Source organism: Cylas formicarius, unplaced genomic scaffold, assembly GCF_029955315.1.
Source record: "Cylas formicarius isolate icCylForm1 unplaced genomic scaffold, icCylForm1.1 PGA_scaffold_4__25_contigs__length_36172078, whole genome shotgun sequence".
NCBI lineage: Eukaryota > Metazoa > Arthropoda > Insecta > Coleoptera > Brentidae > Cylas > Cylas formicarius.
Window position 1 is genome coordinate 18,902,246 of NW_026844334.1, and position 22,515 is coordinate 18,924,760.

The 22,515-nt window shown below is 31.9% G+C and overlaps 1 protein-coding gene and 1 long non-coding RNA gene across 2 annotated transcripts; one reads left to right on the forward strand and one right to left on the reverse strand.

The window, feature by feature from the left end:
* The first annotated feature begins 126 nt into the window (after nt 1-126).
* LOC132701337 (uncharacterized) lies at nt 127-6,230 on the forward strand. The gene is made up of 3 exons (XR_009618771.1): nt 127-170; nt 4,848-4,994; nt 6,098-6,230. It is a non-coding gene; the product is annotated as an uncharacterized LOC132701337 (long non-coding RNA).
* LOC132700585 (uncharacterized) lies at nt 4,796-22,190 on the reverse strand. The gene is made up of 7 exons (XM_060667997.1): nt 22,033-22,190; nt 10,376-10,581; nt 10,087-10,222; nt 9,130-9,263; nt 6,429-6,545; nt 6,148-6,280; nt 4,796-4,930 (listed from the first exon to the last, which is right to left on the reverse strand). The coding sequence occupies exons 1-7, from the start codon at nt 22,091-22,093 to the stop codon at nt 4,860-4,862; spliced, it is 858 nt and encodes a 285-aa protein (XP_060523980.1). The 5' UTR covers nt 22,094-22,190; the 3' UTR covers nt 4,796-4,859.
* Nucleotides 22,191-22,515: the final 325 nt, after the last annotated feature.

Sequence of the window (22,515 nt, forward strand, 5' to 3'; positions counted from 1 at the left end):
CGGACTCAAATTCAACGATGGTTGGTATTTTCCACAAACGAGGAAGACAAGGATGTAACTAATATACAGTAAAAGTGTTCTTTGTTGGGTTTGCTTGAGAGTGGGGATTCTAAAAATAGAAGATGTGAGAAATCAGTGATGGAGAGAGAGATTTATTTTGTTGTGCCAAGGTGAATTAAGTTTTTTGCTACGTTCGTGAATTTTGCGTTCAAAAGCAAAGGAAAGCTTTGACATTTATTTGACTTCACTATTTGCGAAAATTTGAGACGTCGGAGAATTCGTTTAAGCCGAATTTACATCTTTATCCTTATCACATATGGTGAAGTCGAGTTCTTTGTTTTCGTTTCGTTATTCGTCCATTTTGGTAAAATGCGTCGTATAACTACGGAGTTGATTTGTGATGGTTTTTAAGCGCAAAATTCATTATCTTGGCCTGTGATATTCTCCCGAAAGGAGAAATAAATATTTTAATATCATAAAAAGACATAAGCTAAAGTGTAGTAGTCATTGTGAAGTGTGGAATTAACCGAACGCTTAACGAATTACAATGGCTATGCCAAGAAAAGTTGATGCTAGTGGCCAAGTTGTTCAAGGCAAAGTACGAGGTAACACATTTACAAAGGGTTTGACTTCGCCAAGAAAACCTAGCGAGTCTATGCTAAAGTTATCCCCAATTAAGGGGGTTCAAACCAGGGCTGCCTCCGGTGACAGATCGTCTCCGGGATTTTTGACAGGGCATTATGCTGCCTGCAAATTTGCCGAGCCTCCATTACCATCTGCGCTGCCATTACCTCCTCAGCACTGGATGCAAACGACCCGAACTATGATGTTGCCTTTTTGTGCCGCTGTAAAACCTACAATTGAACAACACCAAGATATAGCACACCAGCTTAAACTGTTGCTCAAGGTACAAGCTTGATCTGCAAGCCCATACTTTATCAATTATTGAGTAACACAAACTAAAGACATTTTTCTTTATATATTTTTTATGATGAGTGAACACAATGGAGAGTATGTAATTTAGCCAGTTGGTAGCGAGTGAACACGACAATATGTCTTTATGTGATTTTGAATTTTAAAATCTCCTACATTTAAGAATAATGATTAAAATGAGAGTGATTGTCCTGTTCAGCCGCCCTGTGATATGCAATCATCATTTGGAAATGTGATTGCCATAGGTTTAGGTAGGTATAGTGTTTCAAACATTTGATTTAGTCTATCTCTTAAATGTGATTTTTGTTCAATTGTTAAAATTGTAAGAGTTTTAAATTTGAGTTTGTAATAAGAGCACCGCTCAAATGTGTGTGATAAATGTTAGATGTTACATTTCAGGTGCAACGAAATAGCATTTGAGAATCTATGTATTTCATTAGCAATTGTTTCAATAATTCCTCTTACCGCCCTAAACGGGGCAAGCACTGATTTATTGTGAGTATTGAAACAATGGTAATGAATAAAAACCTAGCTTTTTGTAGTTTTAGTAACTCTCATATAAATGTTTCTTGTTTGGTCAATTCAATTTTGTAATACGTATGTATAACTCAACATCGTATTGAATGCTGTTTTGTTGTTTAATGAAAAAAAATCTAAAGAGCGTCAATTATGACGGGTATTTTTGTTAGTAAAGTACAAAGCTGTAATTACTAAAATCTCGATTACAAAAAATTATGCAGTTGATATAAGGTACCAATAATTTCCATTTCGGGTAATTTATATATTTACACAAAATTATTCGCTCCTTATAATGGCTGTGTATAGAAAAATTGTTTTATACTCATCATCCAGCATTATATTTTTATTATTGTAACAGGTATGATGGTGCAATATTCAATTTCACAATCATATAATGCCTATATATTTTATTGATTTATTTTATTAGAGATCCCACATTTTTGTATTCCATGTTTGGTTTTTCTTTTAAATTTTGACACTTATCAGATTTAACTTTTTTTTTTTTTTTTTTGGGGTTAAGGATCTCTAATAATTTGAACCTTATTAATTTTAGTGCTTAGAATTCAGATCTCAATATTATGTCATCAATTAATTTGGTTCATAATATTATTTAAAATTGATGTGATCCGTAACCATCCTTTAACTGTGATACCTTTCTGATCCTATTCCATTAACGCTTTTCCCATCCTTTGTTCCTTATCCCATATCCTTAATTCCTTTCAGTCTTCCTGGGGTTCCCACCCCGCCAATTATATTTTTAAAGAATTCGTTAAGCATAGCTGAAAGGGCTGCTTGAAAAAGTGGTTACAGGGTACACTAAGCAAAGAAACAAGGTAAGTAATTTTGAACATGATATGAAGGAATATTGGTTATATTTGGAGAAATTAAATTGTAATTGCATTTAATTTTGAAAATATTGTTTTTTAAATAATTAATATTTTCTCGGTCGTTATACAACAAAAGGTGGAACTAAGTTTTAAGGTTGACAATAAAAGTATGTTTAGTTTTTAATAAAAAAGTTTGTTGCAAATAAAAAATTATGAATTGAGTAAGTTAGAACTATAATGTATGCAAAATATACCTACAAAATTTGACATGAAACAATGTATAAGACAAAAGGTCTGTCCTAGTTCTACAACTGCTTGAAGTGCTGTGATTAAAGGCGATTAAAAATTTTGTACAGAGTTATGTTAAATTTTTGGAATAATATACCATTTTTTACCATCGGGTTAGATGTAAAAACAGTTCTTCAGTTATTTATTTCACTTAGTGGTATTGAATATCGTACTTCTTTTTGAAGAAATGCCATTATGATTATTTTTGTCTTCGAATTTTCTATAAAAAGTTTGAAGCCAGTTAACAGGAAATTAATACAAAAGGATTTGTCACAAAACATGATTGCATTCCCTAGTTAAATTTCGATAAATAAACATTTTTTATTTGACTACCTATTAAAATTTTTCTTATTTATTTTTTCAATTTTATTTTTTGATTGCTCTTAAACCAAGTTGGATATGTTGGATATTCACAAATAAACTAATCCACTCAAAGTTTGAAAATTTATTTTTGTTTTAATTTAAATTGATTTTATTTTTAATGGTCTATAATTCGTTTTTAGTTCAACGTTACTTTGTTGTGATATTTTATTAGTGTCCATGTAAAAATGTAAAAAAAGTTAAAACTTTATTTGACAATAGCAACAATAAACAAAAGCTGTCAATATGCATTTCTACATTAAGTATATATTTGACAAAAACCTTATGTCCTACTAAAATAAATATAGTGAAGCGAACGAGTGTTTTAAATTTTAGGTCATGATTTAACCCGTAATTGACAAACTATTTTTTAAAATAATTCTAGGTACCGCGCTAACAGCTAAACAATCTAGTCGACGTAACAAAACGGTCACAAGATCTCTGTCTATGTAGGCGCGTTACTACTAAAAATTAAAGGTCATATACGTGGTGCCAATATAGCTCACTGGATGCAATAATGGGCACATATCAGAAAATAGTCATTTTTAGTTAATTGTATTTTCGTTGGTAAAAAGCACGAAGAAGGCGGGAACCCTTTATAAAGTACTAGAGATGTTTTTTTTTATTTTGAAAAAGTAACTCAAAATTCTTTTAACTTCATTGGGACAGTTCAGGCGATATTGTCAAAATAAATGACCGCGTGTTTTCAAAGTAGAAGAAGATGCACCCGACACGTTTTTCTATAAAACATTTTTTAGTGAAACTGAAATCTAGACAATGCTTATCAAGATGTTATACCAATTCCATAGAAAAAATTTAATGGCTTAATCGATTTGCTAAAAAGGAATGCTATTAAAAAATATCATAGTCACTTTTATAAGAACCTGAAATGTGTTTTGAAAATAGTACTTTTGGTTTATTTTCCAAAAACCAGGTCAGTTGATTGTTGCTTTCACTTTAGAATAGCTTTGCTTTTGTTTACGTGCCATGATAATTCTTGTTTCTTATAATTTTAAGAACAGTAGCTCTCTGCCAAAATCTTATAGGTCCGTTATTTTTTTTTGTTTACGTGTTAAAAGGCTACTTATCTGATAGTTGCTTCTTCTATTTTACAAATCACCTACTTCGACATGTATCAAAAACTATAGGTCGGTTGTTTTTTAGTTATAGCTTTTCGATGTTTTTCGTAGTTATTGTTTGCATGGCAAAGTTTATAAAGGCACATTTTTTAGTGTCTCTTTAATTTCCAGTTTAGGTTTTTAAGTTACTACTATCTACGTACCTGGCAAATGAAATTTTTATACGCATGTTAAAACTTTGATCTACTGTTTTATTGATTTTTTTTTTCAAAATATTGAACTTTATTTGTGAAATGGATGTGTCCAAAAAAATCAATAACAGCACAAAATTTGCAAACTTTAAAAAAAGAACCTCAAAAAATATAATTATAAAAACTATAAATTTTGTGATAAGGAGAGCTGATATGAGTTATCTCCATATTTCAGTTTTTATTTTCCTAAATCACTGATTTTCTTGGAACGCAGTGAGCTTTGTAAGAAGACAGCACGGAGCAGTTTAATGAATAATGGTATTCACCTAACCCCGTATCTTTGGTGTCAAAGTTCCCTGGGTTCCCAATTTAACTAAGAAAAACTGTGAAGCAGGTGCTCTTTGGTGTAATAAAAAACTGACAATTTTGCATCGTTCCTTTTCTTGAATTTCGAGATTTGATTATAATAATTATTCGACAATGTAACAATATCTTTATTTCCACTTAGCTACATCCTTTTATAAATACCATCGTAAAACAGAATAACGCGCTTTTGTTTCTTTAAACATACATATGTACATATTTACAGTGTTTGATTGCGCCTCTGAGGGAAAATAATGAAGTTGTAACGCTAGTTTCTTTTATTCCAGATGTTTTATTTGTTACCGGTATTTCCAGAAGAACAGGGTAAATATTAAAACTCGCGCGATCGGTACATGGATCCGTGAGCAATCTGAAACACAAATAGAAACAATAATTGAATATCTGCTCGATTGGATACGAATCTTCAGTCGAAAGTAAGTGCGGACTAGATTTAAATTTTCGAAATGTTTGCTCTGGTGGTTTCGCCTTACGTGGCGCGTGGAGTGCTTTTCAAAGAACGTTGAACGTACATTTGTTTGCATTACAAATTTTAAAAATGTTCATATCAACATAGATCATAACGTGGTTATATAGTTTTCGACAATGGTGTTAAAATATATAGAGGAAAATTAAAATACATCAAAATGAAACCAAGTAAAAATAATTATAATCCTCAAAACCTCTCCCACTAGTTAAAAAGAGTTAGTTAAGAACATCACTTGTTAATTAAGCTAATTCGATTTATAAGTTAAAATCACCTGTGGCTTAAAATTTGTGCCTTTAGGTGTTTCGGTATGAGAAATTTGAATTTGTTCTTAATTTAGCTCTTACTCATAGGGGGAAGAAATTTCACCCACATGTCTTTTATCCCCTGTTTTATACGACCCTGTATTATATTTTTGGTAAAAAAATTGAACTATTCAGTAAATCACCAGAAACAACCGTTTTCGAAATATTTTAGTAAGAAGTAATTGAGACATGTGTTTTTAAAAAAGCAAACAATTCTACAATCCGTTTTGTTTGTGGTTTGTTGTTTGTTATGTAAAAAATACAAATATAATAAAATTTTGAAATACAGTTGAGAGAGTAAAATTCAGCATTTTTTTAAAGAACACTCTCACTAATATTAATTATCTCAGCATAAATCGGTATTACCTCGCGCCACACGTGTATAGTAACCTTTAACCCTAAAAATATTTGAGAAATCACCCTGAGAAATGTCGGTCACTTGAATAACAACCTGTACAATGATGAAAAGCCTTTATAATTCGAGACCTGTCTCTTTTTCTTTTTTTTATGGAAATAAATAATAAATTAAATTAAGAAATAACTAAATAAATAAATAAATAAAGAATAAAAATTAATAAAGTAAGTATATTTATTTCTATTATTATAAAAAGTATAAAGATATTTATTTATACTTTATTTGTACACACTTTCTGCTGTATTCAATCTAATTTGAAGTGAAATTAGTCCTTACTGAAAAAAAATGTATTTTTTGCAATCAAATATATAATAGACATTAAATTTGTTCCAGGTCTGTCTTAGTTCTTCGATAAGGATGTTTAGAATTATATTTGTATTTACCTGATGATTCTCCTCTAGGACCCAATACTGATGAAGGTCTCGGCTTCGGTTTGGCTTCTTCTATTATTTCTTTCTTTTCCCCTCTGTATATATTAAATAGAGACGCTACGCAACTGAGTACAGCCTTTCCCTCCTAAAATAGTAGAATTTAAGGATAAATACGTTTCACTAGATTTTGTAATAAGAGCTCATTTGAAAACGAAAATGGAATTCAAATTCACTACCAATAAACAATTGTTGCTTAATTACTGTATGTATAGATTTTCAGAAACAAAACTTACTTCAAATGTACTATCGCCAACTTCGAATTTTAAAACGGACGTGGTGACAAAACGCTTCCTTATTGAAGTCAATATTTCATTAGTTACCTCTGTTTGTTTTAAGTAATTGTTGGTAATCTGGAATAAAGAGGAAAAAGTAAACTTTAAGGAAAAACTAAAGTTATTCTCAGAACGTCTGCAAAAATCGCCACTTTTTCACTCTCGGAAGCGGGGAGAGGGTCAGTTTTTATAAAGTCCAGTAATAGTTCGGTATCAAAATTAGTGGTAAATCCAAATGTTAACAATCCAGCAGCTAAGGAAAGGAGCACTAAAATATAATTTAATCCTGTTAATCACAACAACCATATTGGCAAAGTGTGTTACAATTTTCGCCTTAATATTTATCATAGTTTTGGCTCTTCATATTTGCATAAAATTGTCTTAGTTGGAGTTGGGCGTATCAAAAAAATATAAGGGATAAAAAAATGTACATTTTTTAATGGTAAAAACCAAAAACTGACCAAAACGTGCATTTTATTGATCAAATTCAGTGGCGCACTTAGATCTATTGTCATAATTTTCCGTTTTCCCACAAATGAATTCAACTTTTTTTATTTTATATGGCAATCATAGTTGACTATGGTCTTAAAAAACGAAAGAGTTCTTTTCAGTCATATATGGTTTTGTTATCTGTCATGAAATGTGGTGAAGATGTAAGATACCGTTTATTTATGGACAAGTAGGACGTGCATATAGTTTGCAATGTCATCAGTCATCACCATCATTATTTATTGAATTGAAACTTGCACTTTCCATTAATTAAGTAATTTAAAATGTATCTATTTGATGAAAATTACGATATTATAAAGTGTTACACATTGTCAAACAAAAACTGAGACGGAGCCAGTGAACTTTACTTCAATACATACAATAATACAAATAACAGCTTATTTTACTAAATAATTAGTAAAAATATTACTTACTAATTAGGCTAAGTTTTATTATGTTGTAGTCTAAAAATTACTGTGTGTTGTTTAATACATTAAAATAACTGTAATTTTGTTAATGTAGGTGATTCTTAAGTAATTAAAAATAAATTAATTCCATTTCGTGATTTTCATTTAAGTTATTTTTTAGGTTTTTCAAATTTCCAATTATTTAAATCAGTCTTGAATCTTAGTTACTCTGTGATGTTTTTAATTGACAATGTCAGCTACATGCACAACCTACTTATACGTACAAGTACAAAAAAGCCGTATTTTATCAGTCCCAAAATTTACTATTTTAGGCAAAATTATTATAGCGTCTTCTTTAGTGGTACATTACTTATGTTCATAACGATAATAATCTCTGTAGCAAAAACGTCAAATCTAGATTACCAAATCTTTGTCAATTCAAAACTCACATTTAGACAATTTTAATCAGATCAAATTCCGATCGTCCCGTCGAAGCTTTTAACCTTCCACTAAATCCGCCCCAAATATGTAGTTGCTCGGAAATGCAAATCCCGACGCGGGGCGTCATATGGTGCGTATGCGAAATCATCCCCTACCGATAATGAAGTCACGTAGGGATCTCTTTACTGCCTTCGGTGTCCCCGGCGAAATCGGGTGCAGTCAAAAATAAAATTAAAGTCCGGATTTTACAACACGAAGTTACAAGCTTTCGCAAATTGAAACTTATTTGCATATTTTTTGGGCGGCTGGGGAATTCTGATGTTCGTTTATCTATACTCTATCTAGACCGGAGGGCGGCTGACCGAGGTATTTTGTACTGGCGGTTATCAGTCTGTGATAAAAATATATTTGTGCGTCCATGTAAACTTCATGCGACCGTATATGCCCTAAAAATCTTTGGTAAGTGGTAAGTTTTATAAAATTAATTTAACAGCACTGTAGTACCACCAAGTTACTATTTTTTTAGCTCCTCGTGTGTCACTTATTTTGTGACATTCCTTTATAATTCATAGAAAATATTACACTCAATCAAACCATTAGTTTCGTCGTTCGAAGTGAAGTAACTATATAGTGGCCCTATTACGGAAAAAATTGATGCGCCGCAGGCGGCATTGATATTTTCGTAGAGAAGGTAATGATTTTCCGCGCAAGCCTCTAAATTTCACCCACTAACCTGCATTTGACTCCTTTTCCCAGAACATCTAACGAGATCTAGACATATGCATGTTAAGAAAATATGGCTGTAAAAATGCCACATCCAAACTTATTGACGATCTGTCAACTGCCATGTTGGTCAAATCTCGCACATGCGCATGTTGAATGGACTAATAAATCCAACACTGCCCTTCTCTACATGAAGTACAGAACCAATCGTGTCAATTAAAAATTCTGTTTTCGTCAGTGCAAATAAAATAAACGTTTCTGGCAATAAGAAAAAACATTAAATCAATAAGTTTCTTAGAGTTTGCTTGGGTGAAAACAAAACGGGTTTAACTTTTTTCTGCGTAATGAAATTAAGCGGAAATAACATTTACTCCTTATTAATCTGGTATGTCTTGGTAAATGCGGACAGTTAAATATTTTGCTATTTCGGAAAGTCTTCTACCAGGCCCTCACTTCAAAAATAAATTTTTGCCTTGCCAATTTTCAGGGAAAAAATCTAATTAAACCAACGAAGGAGGGTATTGTTACCCAAACGGTGTTCACAACTTTCCTGGCAGAAACTAATCACCTATTAAATTAAACATTTTAATTAATTGTGTTACCCTTTTGCCGTTGAGATACCAGCTGATGTTTGTGGCAGGGAAAGATGGAGGTGCCGTACAATTTGCCAGTATCACTTCACCTATGTCGAGAAGATCTTTTTCGACCGCCAACACCGGATCCTCAATAGGAATATCTGAAACGCACGAAGTTTTTGTTAATGGTGCGTATACGAAACATCAGTTCTGATACTTTGCTACAGTCAAAGCTTGTTTTATTATATACACTGGTCAGGTGTTTTGGGACAGTGTTTTTTAAATGTTTTGTTTGATTTCTAAAGATGCCTCTTTGTCAGCTTACTTACTTATTTTCACAAATAACACTGCCAAATTTCAACTAACTTTGTCATCCCGTATGTTGATGACCAAAAAATTTAGTAGGCATATTTATATGAATTTTTCTACTTGGTCCAGGAATTTGTTTTTAAATTAAAAATTAAGTTAATACCCTCAAGTAAACACCTTGTATATAAATTGTAAATCTCTTTTTGCGTATATTGAAATTTCTGTTGTGTTGATATATATTTTCAAAATTGATCGATTATTGAAACGCAAAGAAGTGGATATTAATTGCAATGTAATGATGGATTACTATTAGTCCCGTGCAAAACCCAGCTAAGCTACCCACGACCTTTTTAAAAAGTTATTGAATTCCTGTCAAGTAAAATGGGCGGTGCCGTGATAAATTACGAAATAATATATCGGCCATATCGTCAAATCATATTTCTCAACAATCGAATATATCTTTTGCTATTTCAATTTTTTTTTCTTGTTTACATTTCACTATACCACCGGATTCACAATAAAACTATACCGCAAATCTCTAAAGGCAAGTACTAAATGAGTCTAGTAAACTGTCATGCTTTCATAGTTTACAATTAAAGTCAAATGGTGAAAAGAAAACGTTCTGTATTATTTCATGCGCTATCGAAATTACTATGACCTTGTTCAACCGCTTACCTACAACGTACATGTAACCAGAATTCATTTTTGTATCGAACAGAGGTGCATCGGAAGAGACTTCGCAGGTGTATCTGCCGGTCACCTCAGGCTGGACATCTCTTAAAACTATTTCATTGGGGGTACTTTCGCTTAACTGGAAAAAGCTTCGTCATTTTTCAATGGCTCTAAACCATTTCAATGTGAACATACACGGGATGGACAATGAAAAACAAATTTTCAAATAGATGTAAATAACTTTAAGTCAAATGAAACATTGGCTATCAAATTCAGGTAAACTACTACGTACGTCGACGTTTATTCCTGGCAGTGGAAATATTTGAGTGTTGGGCAGCTCCTTTGGAATGAATCTATAGAATTCGTTTTGACCTTTGTACCATTTTACAGTATACAAAGGTTCGCCTTCTAAATCGTAGTTGCAATGCAGAGTTACTGTGTCCAAGATCCGCGCTGCCATCGGAATAGAGACTGCAATATCTTTAACGCCTTCAATTTCTGGAAAAAAGTATATAGTAATAATAGTAGTATAAGTATAAGTAATAATTAGTGGGGTCCAAATAAACGACAATCAAATAATGGTTAACAAGATTTTCTTACTATGACAAACTGGTGCAAATAAGGCTCAAACTTCAATTTGGCTGCCAAAATAAATCTAAATGAAACATATTAATTGTATTAAATGTATAGCAGTATTTTTGTATATTTAGATCAAAAATTGACATGACTCGTTGAACATACGATATCAAAAATTTTCCACATGTCCACCATTTTGAATAATGCAAGGCAATTGTTTTAAAATTCCCCACAAAAAGTAGTCCAGTGGGTTTAAATCCAGGCTCCTTGTTTGCTGACCAGAGGGTGTCATGTTGCCCAATCCATTGTCTAAAATTTCGATTTAAACATTCACTGATATCAGCACTTCGGTGATATCGCTATCTTGTTGCTTGTTGCTATGTTCTATTTTAAGAATGATATTGCAAATGAAATTCTCAATATTATTTCTTAATAAATCTAAAAATCGCATTGCCGTCAAGTCAAATTGTCTTCATAAAATATTGGCCCTAAAATTCTATCTCTACAAATACCCCACCACACTTTAACCGATCTTCTACCTTGCTTATTTGTCTGAAATTCATAAAGTTTTTTTTGGTAAAGATGTAAATATTGATTCATGCTTAAATTAAAATTAATTGAATTAAATTAAAATTAATTAAATCAATTAAAATTAATGAAATTACATGAAAATTAATTAAATTAAATTTAACTTAATTAAATTAAATTAAAATTAATTAAATTAAACCATTATTAATTAATTAATTGCGTTAAAATATAATACAAGATATCGTTAGACTTTTAAAGGGCGTGTTTTGAAATGTAACGAACAAACCTAACATAACCTGAATCCCGACGATATTCGCTAACAACGGCGCATTAGAGACAGATATATAGAGATTTATGTATATCGTTGAATTCGTCTTTTAAATTAGTATTTAAAAATGTAATAAAATATAGGGTGTTCCATTAAAAAAATACCTTTATTTGACCACCCTGTATGTAATTGAGTGACTATTGAAGTAATAAAAAAAATTCATTCAATTTTTTTTTTATAATACTCATAGGTTTCGAGATAAGATGTATGCCTCTCTTAAACAGGCCCCCCTGTAGAATAATATGTGTCACTTGCAATTCGCCTAGAATGTTGATTACATATTTTATTATTTTAATTACATTTATTATTAGAGACTGTTTCGATTATTTAAATCACAAGTTTCGCAAAGTGTATTTTTAGGGTACCTAAATATTTTATATTTCATTTGGTAAGTTTGAAAACGATTTTTAACTTTTCGTTTACGTTTCAGAAATCCCGAAAGTCCTCTTCTTATTTCGCTTGCACAATTGACACCTGACTTTCCGATCGCGCACATTATTTAAGACTTACGGTATATTATGATAAGCTCCATTTTAGCGACAAGTTTGATTTGATACTTTTTCTACGACCATAACTTTTTTGTAAAACAGCATAAATACATTCTCTAAGTGGCGTGTGACGTGGCAAAAATCTACTGAAGAACCGTGACCGTGAAGTAACTTGCGTCAGTGTTTAACGAAGCTGACTTTGCGCACGATAGTGCTTAGTTTTTTTTTAAGTAGGGAGTAGAAAAAAGTGATTAAGAGATTCATTATAAATAAAAAAATAATTAATTAAATATTTATCAAGTAATTTTGTAATTAATTAATGTCGAATGAATGCAAAAAGAAGGTAGCTGGTGACCAGTCAGTGGGAAAATTGATGACAACTGACGGGTTTATTCAATAATGGTAAATCTCTTTTCTAGCTATCTGGGTCGTTAATTTGATTGAACACATTTACGGACACGTAGGTCATTTCGTTCGTTCCACTTTTTCGCTGCTTACATTGTGCTGAAGGGTTTATTGGAATTTAAAAAGTTACTAACAAGCCGATCATGAGAACCCTCAATAAAAATACAGGAAGGAAATATTTAAGAAAAAGACAATGATAAAACTGACTAAAAATAATTGGCTGAAGATGCTTCTTTATTATTTAGTTTTTAATATAAGCAAGGATAAGCTAGACATTGCATTTCCTGGCGAATTTCAACCAGATGATATAATTATTTATTTATATTTTTATGCGCACACCAACAGATACAAGATTAGATTAAAAGAAACCTACATACCAAGTTACACTAAAAAAGAAGGAGGATTGTACAAAAAAGAAAATTAGTAAAACTGCAGGTCTTATGGCAAGGATATTTGTATTAAATAAATCTGACTCTCTTACCAATCTGTTACACTCTCGAAGTATACTGCTCAGAGGTGAACAGTTTAATATTTTTAAATTATCACAGAATAGGTTTTGTTGTGAATTTTTAAGTAACATGGGAAGAAATTCCATCACTACGCTTTTACTTTACATTTTTTAAAATTTACGTCGGCGCCCTTATCTTAAACGGTCTAGATTCTCCCATATTTCGGTTTGGGTGTTATGAAAGTTTTTTTTTGACTTGTATTATTTATCGGCGTAGCCTACGCAGCTATAATTTTGTTATTCGTAATATTGTGGATCTATGGGAACCCACTTTGGTATTTTTTGAAGATCGCTCCGATAGTTGATTTTTAATTTGCTATTTTTTGGTTGATCTAGCAGGTCGCAGATTATTGGATTCCCTTTAATAATCAATTAAGTGATCAGATTATTCATTAAATCAAAAAATCAAATTAAAAAGGTGTTGTGCATTCTTTTAATATGTCTGACAAATCTAACTCTATATCGCCTTGCTCGCCATCGTTTCTATTTTTATTTTTCGTTCTATGACATATTCACTGCATAGTTCTTCTTCTACTCAATCCGTTTTTGCTGAATTCAGTCAACATTGCAACATTTCTTAAAAATGCCAAGTAAAAAACAAATTCAGGTGACTTTTGAAATATTTGAAAGAACTCTCGTCATTGAATGTGTCATTCTAAACTTGATATACAATAATCATTTGTAAAAACAGCTTTCAAGTAGTTAGTAACATTTATTTTTTCTACTCCCGTCTGTAAAATGCCTAATTACACACCGATCTAGCGTGCGGGAAGCGTCACTTTACCGCGTCAGTTTCGTTTCCCACGGATTTTACCGCACGGGATTGGGAGCAATCGGATGTTTTCGGAGGTGTTTCCCACGCCTTGAATTTTGACGTGTGTCATTTCTGACGGTCATGTCAGTAAATGTATTCCTATGGTCGTAGCGTGCGGGAAGCGTCACTTTACCATGTCAGTTTCGTTTCCCACGAACCCGAGCCACTTCGGACATTTCCGGGATTTTACCGCACGGATTTGGGAGGAATCGGATGTTTTCGGTTTGAATTTTGACGTTTGTCAATTCTGACGGTCAAGTTAGTCAATGTATTCGTGTTGTTTTGCGAAAATGTACCTAAAAACTAACGATCGTAGAAAAAGTATAGTATGCAACACGTTCGGTAAACTCGTTTATTAAAAACTCGCTCCGCTCGTGTCTAATAAACTCAGGAGTCAAATGCTGTTTACCGCACTTGTTGCATAATATACTATAAGTCATTCGTTTATTAAACACTTGCTCCCCTCGTGTCAAACAGACTCGTGCGTCAAATGTCGTTTACCGCACTTGTTGTACAATATATTATTTCTAGTGTGGAAAAACACTTTCTGCAATTTCAGAAACTATCAATTATGCCTATTTAGTTTTAGGATGTTTAATTTACCGGTTATTAATGTTCACCTTAACTCACAATCCACCCTGTAAATAATGTAATTAATAGTGAATACAAATATACATTATCATTTCTTTATTATTAAAGATACGAAATCCTTTAAATTAATGAATTATAATATGCATATTTCTAAAGCATATTGAATATAAGAGCTGCAAATTTTCTAAAGCATAACACATCCTCTATCATTTTTTAGTTATACATCATATGTACCACAAACTAACATTGCACACTTGCTTTTAAAGCTATAATATCGATACAAACGGCGAAGTAATCTAGTAGTTTTTTTTATTTTATTGTTCTATTTATTTATGATATTACATATAAAATATTAACTGTCGGTGAAACCAGTGGTTTTAATAAATCTGATGACGTCTAAAATGGACCAAGTTTTACAAATTGAGGCGGAGACGCTGTTGTTTCCGGTCGGCAACAATTCCGCTGTCGGCCGATTATTACCTCGAAATACGTTTCAATTTAGCCCGACACGCCACATCAATAAGATTTCAGCGCCTTTTCGTGCCAGTCTGTACCGCGAAAGTTAATTTCGAAAAGTTTACTCCCCCGTCTTACCGAAAGGCGACATAACTCGCCTGATAATTTGAAATGTGGAGCAATAAAGGCCACCTGGTAATGAATGAATCTGGATACGAGTGATAAATCTGGCGGCAAAAGTTTAGTAGTTTGTTGTTTCTTATCAGCGTAGTCGGTCGTTGGACTTGGACACTTTAACGTGACACAACGACAATAAACTCTAAACTTTTAACGGATACCAAGAAGTTATTTAATTCATTATCAGTTGTAACAAATCTGGGCGAGAGAGCTATTATGGTTATAGAGGTGTTTAATAACTCTCTTATGGAGACAATTCAATAATACAACTAAACTGCTAATTTATATTGCTCTTACATTACGGCTTGCATGAGAAAAAAAGACATCAAAATTTCACGACTCACGAGTTTATTTGGCAAGAGCGAAGCGCAGCGGAGCAAATGGTTACAAACGTGTTGTATACTATACTTTTTCTACGACCGTTAGTTTTTGAGTACATTTTTGCAAAACAACACAGCTTCACACGAATACAATATTAAAAAAAAAGCGGAAATGGAGGAAAGCAAAAAGGATTGGAAAGGACTACAATTGTCTAATAAAATACGCATTAAGTATGTGTAATTAGCATCATATATGCTTCGCCTTGGACTGGTTATTGTTCACATTTTTGGAATAGTGGTGGTGATTTAAATGTTCAATTAATGCGTTATATTTCGCTCTGTATCGCGCCATTTCGGGCACTAGGGGCGCCGTGTTTTAATTGGAACGATTGACTTAATTTCGTTACGACGGACCCTTCTTACAAGGGGTTGACATTTAAGTAAGGGTTCTTGAATTAGCGTCAAGAGACGTTAGAGACGGTCTGCTAGGGATTTCTGTCCTCAGAGATTTTTTTATTTAACGGGCAAGGCCTTTCGTATTGCATTTAATGAGCATCCATTTTAGACATATAATTGATTTAACACGAGGTATAAACAATTTCAATTTGTATTTTGTAAATAATGAAAGGTACATTTTTTTGAAATTCATAAAAGCTTAGTTGCTATTTCACACTAAAAGGCGGCCAGAGCAATTTCACTATCCTATTCATTTGAGCAAAATATTCAAAAAAATGTTGCTCTCAAGAATTATGTCAAAATAAAAGAAATTATTAACTTTCAACTAAATGTATTTTATTAGAAAATAATATCTACTTGATTATTTAAATTAATAATAATTATTCAATTCTTTGAAAACTACTGCTGTTATTCTATTAACTCAGGGTTGAAATTAACGATACTATGCAATTTTTTGCATTGAAAAAATTTGATAGTAGTTAAAATCGGTGTTCGATAACTAATTGCGTACACTTTCAAATTCAACAACATGGTGCAAAAAATGTGCGTTGGTAACCATAAAAAAATTGAGATTTTTTTATGTCGTAAGTTTTATAGGCGTTTTAAGAACTTCTTTATCAAAATGGCGTTTTACTTCACTTTAGGGTTAGTTGTAATGAGGGTTACCGAACATTTTATCCATTTAACTCCTTTTTTGGAATAGAATTCTATAATTTGGCTATAAACAGCTTTTCTTAACAGTTATATTTTCTGCGACAGTAAATCATGTTCAACCCAGTATATCACAACACAGAACTGGAACAAACTTTGATCAGCAAACGATTTACCATTTATTAATACAACACATACTCTAAATCCCTTGTTAGAGTTTAGAGCGAGTTTATTGACGTAAGTTTTCGTGGAAGCGAGTAGCTGCGGTCTGGCAAACCAACGATAAGGGCCAGTTGTGCCCGCTTACCCGCCAAAGCAAATGGGGGCATATGGACACTTAGATCCAAATAAATGGCCATTTAAAGGGAGAAAATGAACAAAAACCAGATTTCGTTTCCAATTTTCGGGAGTTAGAAATCAACAATGCAACGAAATAGGATCCCCGAGTGAATGTAGAATATTATTTATTTTTGAAAACTATTCGGGTGTAGTTGAAGTTATCCTTATGTAATTTTAACGACATTGTAATATGAATGATGTCGAGTTTTGCAATGTCGAAAATGGCTATATATGTTATACAGTTAACAATTACTCATTTATACAGCTCTGTCTAGTTTTAGTGCTATCTCTGAAGAAACCAATGCCAAACATTCTTAATTTTTGTGACAGTTTCAATTTAAAAGTTTTACATCACATGGTACTAAATTCAAATTTCGTTTCTGATGTTATCTGTCCTAGTGCGAAAAGAGTTGTAATTGAGCTGTTTAATCCGAAAAGATATAAAATTTGTGTGTTGACTGGGTTGACTACCACGAGAAGCAGCTATTGCAATTTGCAATCACTTGCCAGACTCTATTAGACTTATTACTAATAAAAGCAAATTTAAAAACTAAGAACACAATAATAATTGAGTAAAACAAGGAAGGAGTTTTTCCGTATCAACTGGGAGAATAGGTGAATGATTGCTGAGGGAGTTTATAAGTGGTATGAGTGAAGGAAAATTTATATTTTGTCTTATTATGTATTGTTTCTGTATTGTATTTATTTGTATGTTTTTTTTGATAAAACATGTACCTTTATTGGCGTGAATTTGATAAATAAATAATGCCACTAGCAAATTTCTACAACATCTGTGACTTAGGTAAATTTGTTTATTTTCATTTCTCTAGGATCCTTTCAAAATAAGATTTGTATGAATTAATAAAAGAAGAACCACTTTCTTTTTAGATTCTCTGCTAACAACCATCAAAGCATTAAATATAAATCTCTCGCATCAAAGAGTCTACCATTTTTGAAAAGTTGGAAAGAAAATGATTTCTAAAATTATCTTCCCCTTTGTTAGAATATTCGTTTTGAGATTTAAAGGGAGTTTTTAATGTTATAATTCTTCGTCTCTTTTTCTGCCTTTCGCTTTTGGTGCGACATCTCTGTGAAAAAATACCCTTTCTGAGTGGTCAGACCGACAGCGATAGCTCATTTGAATCGGTTTGAGTGACTTAATGGATCTCTCAACTTTTTTAGTGTCATTAGGCGCCCAATATCGAAGGAAAGTTAACTCAAATGATTGCCAGCCCCCGACTATTATATTAATTTTCAGTATAACTTTTTTAAAAAGAAAGTGTGCTTAAATAATTCTTAATATAATTAAAATTGCCAGTAATCTTTACAAAGTTTATACCGTTGTAGCAATCATCACTAATGTCACCCATTCGTTGAATGTATTTCAATTATTAAATTTATGGCAATAAATCGGATTTTCACAGAAATATCAAATCAGCGTGATCATTTAGAATAAATAAAATGAAATCTGTTTAACCCTGTGAAACGATTTTCAATTTGTCATAATAACGTTCCGAAAAACGAAAGTTTTCTTTAGAAATAAATTGATAGTCGTTCATCACTTGATTTAATCTTTGTCCTTTAATTTTGTGTAGAAATGTATTGAAGCTTTTGATTTAATACAATTTTCTATTTATTTACCACTTCATTCATATAAAAAATGAATTTGCATATTTTATAAAAATAATTTAGTTATAGTATTTATAATATGTTAATTATGTTTAATATGAGTGAAGGTGGCATGCGATCTTGATATGGGGCAATCAAATTGAGCAAAAAGCACTTGTGGGTTAAAAAGTAGCCATTGGTTTAACTGAAGGAATGTTAGAAGTCCCAGTGGATTATTATTACATTAGCATATTTGATATATTGGCGACATTTTAATGTTATTAATTATATTTATTTTTACGTTTTTTGTATAATTTAATTATAACGAATGCAGGCAACCATTTTATTTTCATTTAATATTTACGCAAACAACTCTTCTATTTTGCGATTTGTCAACGTTTTTAAAAAAAATTATATTCAAGTCTTTTATGCTATTTACATATATTCTGGATTTCTCATTAAGCGAACTTGCTGACGTTTCGCGAATCATCCTGTTGGCTTCTTCAGAGCTGAAACTATGCAGGAGGAATCCAGATGATTTGTAAATAGTATTACGGTGACCTGTGAAAGTTATTACCTTATTACCTTACCTTTATTAGTGCATATCAATAAATTATTTCCTTTTGATTTTTCGAATTCCTGTTGTTTTATACAAACAAAAGTGAATTAAAAATATAGTTATATTATTACATAGCGGAGTAGGTAAAGTGTAGAATCAAACCAAGACTTTAGAAACTTGCGGCTTATTCTTTCTTTTGTTTTTTGCACGATATCCATGTTTGTTTACAAACATAAAAGTGGCACCGCAACGCGGAATTGAAGTGGATTCGAAAAGTTCCACGCGAAATGGAGGCACAAATTTGTTAATATCAAAAGTTTTTCTCTCGTTCGTAATATTCGTATCCAGCCCTGCAGCAGATTTGTTTTGCATGGTGTTTGAAGATTGCTATGTGCAGGCAATTGAAGGAAGCCAACGTCAAATTTATATTTTCAAATTCTTGAATAGAATTGTTTGGTATATAACTTCTAAACCATTAAACCTTCAGTTTCGGTTAAATTAAATAAAAGTTGGGTATTTAAATGCAGAGTTCTCTGAAGCTACCAACATTAAATCATTAGTGGACTAAGAAATATTTTAGAAAAATAGTTTTAATATTTCCTTCCTAGCAAATTATTTCCAGCTTTTTTCTTCAGAATTCAGTTGTTTTATGTAAATAAAACACTGTGTGTAGTTTTAGTTGTTTTACAAAAAAAGACTTTATAATTAGTAATTTAAGTTTTTGGATGCAATAGGCAAATGACCTGAAAGAAACTTAATTGTACAAAACACACATAAAACTAAATATACACTGCTGCTGGATGTCCGTTTTTTTGTGAATTTACGAACACACGGAGGTATTAAAGTAAAATAACTTTATGAATAATGAGTACACTGATTTAAATTAACACTCTCACTTATTTTCTAGGTTAGGTTCTATTGAAAAACGTTTCCTCTTCTCCTTTTACAGTGGATAAATAACAAATAATCACAACCCGTTTTAGATAAAAGTTGCAATTTTTTATGTATTTTAATAGTCTACAAATAGCTAATATAGGAAAGTTCCAACCATATTCCTCTATGCTCAAAGCATTTCGAGAACGAGTAAGTATTTTGAAATTGGAAATACATTTGCTAGGAAAGAAATGCTAAAATCAAAGAATCTGCTAATTTAAGTTTTATATCTTTTAATTAATGTTTTGTTATAAGTTATGAATCAAATTGATTAGAAATATATTTAAAAAATATGTGAAGTTCTATTTTATTTAGTCATATTGACAACAGTCACTATATTATTATTGGTTGGGTGCTTTAAACTCTGAATAGTTGAGTAATTCTAGTTATTTATTAGCTAAGTGACATTTTTGTACTCCTTGCGGCAAACTACTCAATTAGACTCTGATCAGGGGTACGCCAGTTGTCACTTTAAAACGTCAGCGTCATCAAAAATTGTCGCAAGGTAACTCGAGCATTTCTGGTGTTTTAGTCACATGTTGAGAGCGATCGGATGTTTTCGGAATATATTATAAAATTATATTAAAGTGTTTTATACTATTTACATATATTCTGGATTTCTCATTAGTCGAACTTGCTAACGTTTTGTGAATGATCCTGTTGGCTTCTTCAGAGCTCTACTGAAACTACGCAGGAGGAATCCAGATGATTTGTAAATAGTATTACGGTGACCTGTGGAAGTTTCTTTGAAATTGATTACCTCGCTTATACCTTAACAAACTCGTTACTGAAGTGTTCCATAATGTACTATTAATTGACATAAGAAAAGTAGGTCTCATAACTCGCGGCCTTATACAATTTTTTATGAAACACTTGGATAATTAAAAAAAAAATTAAACTAATTAATATTTAATGTTTTCTATGTCAGAAAAAATTAATTGAAAATTGCAGGTATGCGACTGTCAGAATTTCTCCATTTCAACATTCCACACATTCTAGGGAGAGTTTAGCTTATAACTAATTAGTGAGTTAGTAAGGACATATTATTTGCGCAAAACGAAAGGAAAATGTTGATAAAACAACATTGGTTGGCTTTCAAAAAACCTTTCAATGGTTTCAGCGGCCCCAAATCGCTTTTTCAAAATCTACTGGGTAACTATAATATTTTGGCACCTACAGTTTCGAATCGACATAATAATAATAATCGGTTACTGCTAAAACTTTTTATTGTTTTACGATTTTTATTGCAATTTTTGCTGATTCCGTCGGTAGTCGTTATCATTAAAATGCTAACTGGGCAAATACGAGCAATGAAAAATAAGCGGTAACTAAGTTGCCTCGGGTATTGAGTGTATAATTGCAAGCATTCCAGTTAAACTTAGTTTAATTTAATTCGTAAAGTTTAAATTGCATTTATATTCGTAAAATAGAAATTAGCAGTTATTCACGGAATTTCCATTTAATTGTCTCGTGATTTATTTGTATGAATCAAGTTTTAATGTACAGATATTCATGCTTTCTTCGGCTACATTTAATTTGAATTTTACAAGATGGCTGCAATTTAAGCAAAATTAAACCGCAGTAAATATTTGCTTATTTTTATTATTAAGTTTAAACAGGTTTATTTCAGGTTTTGTTACATTTATTTTTTTATTTTTTTTTTGCAATGTTCATTTGTTTCGTTTTGTATTTGCTTGCTTGCTTTTTGTTTGAGTTTATAGGTGTCCAAATATTTAAAATTTTGACACACTATCTTTGAGAGTACTAAATATATTATTCGGCTATTTATCAATTTATAGATCCTCCTAATACTTACCTATCTAGAGTCTCATTGTAAAATTCTAAAAACCTTTTAAACTACAATTAAAACAAAAAAATATCTACACCTATACTTGTTACAAAGTATGCCACAAGAAGCGCAGCAGGATTTTTTAGTTCTTATTTGCTTTATCCTTTAAACGATCCCAAAACTAATGAATTCACGCCATACTATTTAAATTCCTACCTCTAAAAGTCAGTGGCAATGGTACAATAAATCTATAAAACAGCTAATCATCAATCATCAACATTAAAAAGTTGCGAGTCTTGGGAACTAATGCATCCACGTAGAGCAGCGTCATAATTCATTAGCAAAAAAAAATAGCGGCTGCTATTATATATGAATTGAATTTTTTCGCTAATCTTTTAAAAATAATAAATTAAGATTACTAACCGATAGAAAAAAAGAAAATCAACAGAACCAGGACTGCATAACCTGTGGATTCACCAACCATCGTCGGGCACTTGGACGCGTCTCACATAACAGCCAAAATAAACAAATATTTAGTCGAACTTTCTTCCGAGTTGATGCCGATGATTTTCGTCAAAGCAGAAAGCTTCGCATTCGGAAACTGAATCTCTGGAACGGTGGCAAACTCACCAGCGTCGCGCCGCGCCGTCTCGCTGAAAACGACGCCACTCCCACTGACCGCTGATTGCCTTACCCGGTGTCATTTGTCGATTGTTTTTAGGGATGTTTATACGGCGATAATTCTCTTTAATTTGTACATATTTAAATTACTAACGAATTCAAATGCCAGAAGTGGTGCAATACATCTTTAATTCGCGTTCTAGAAGTACGCTGGGATTATAACTCAAAAATGGTAGAGAGAATATTACAAAAATAAATGTGTATCTTTGATACTTTTCAATTTGA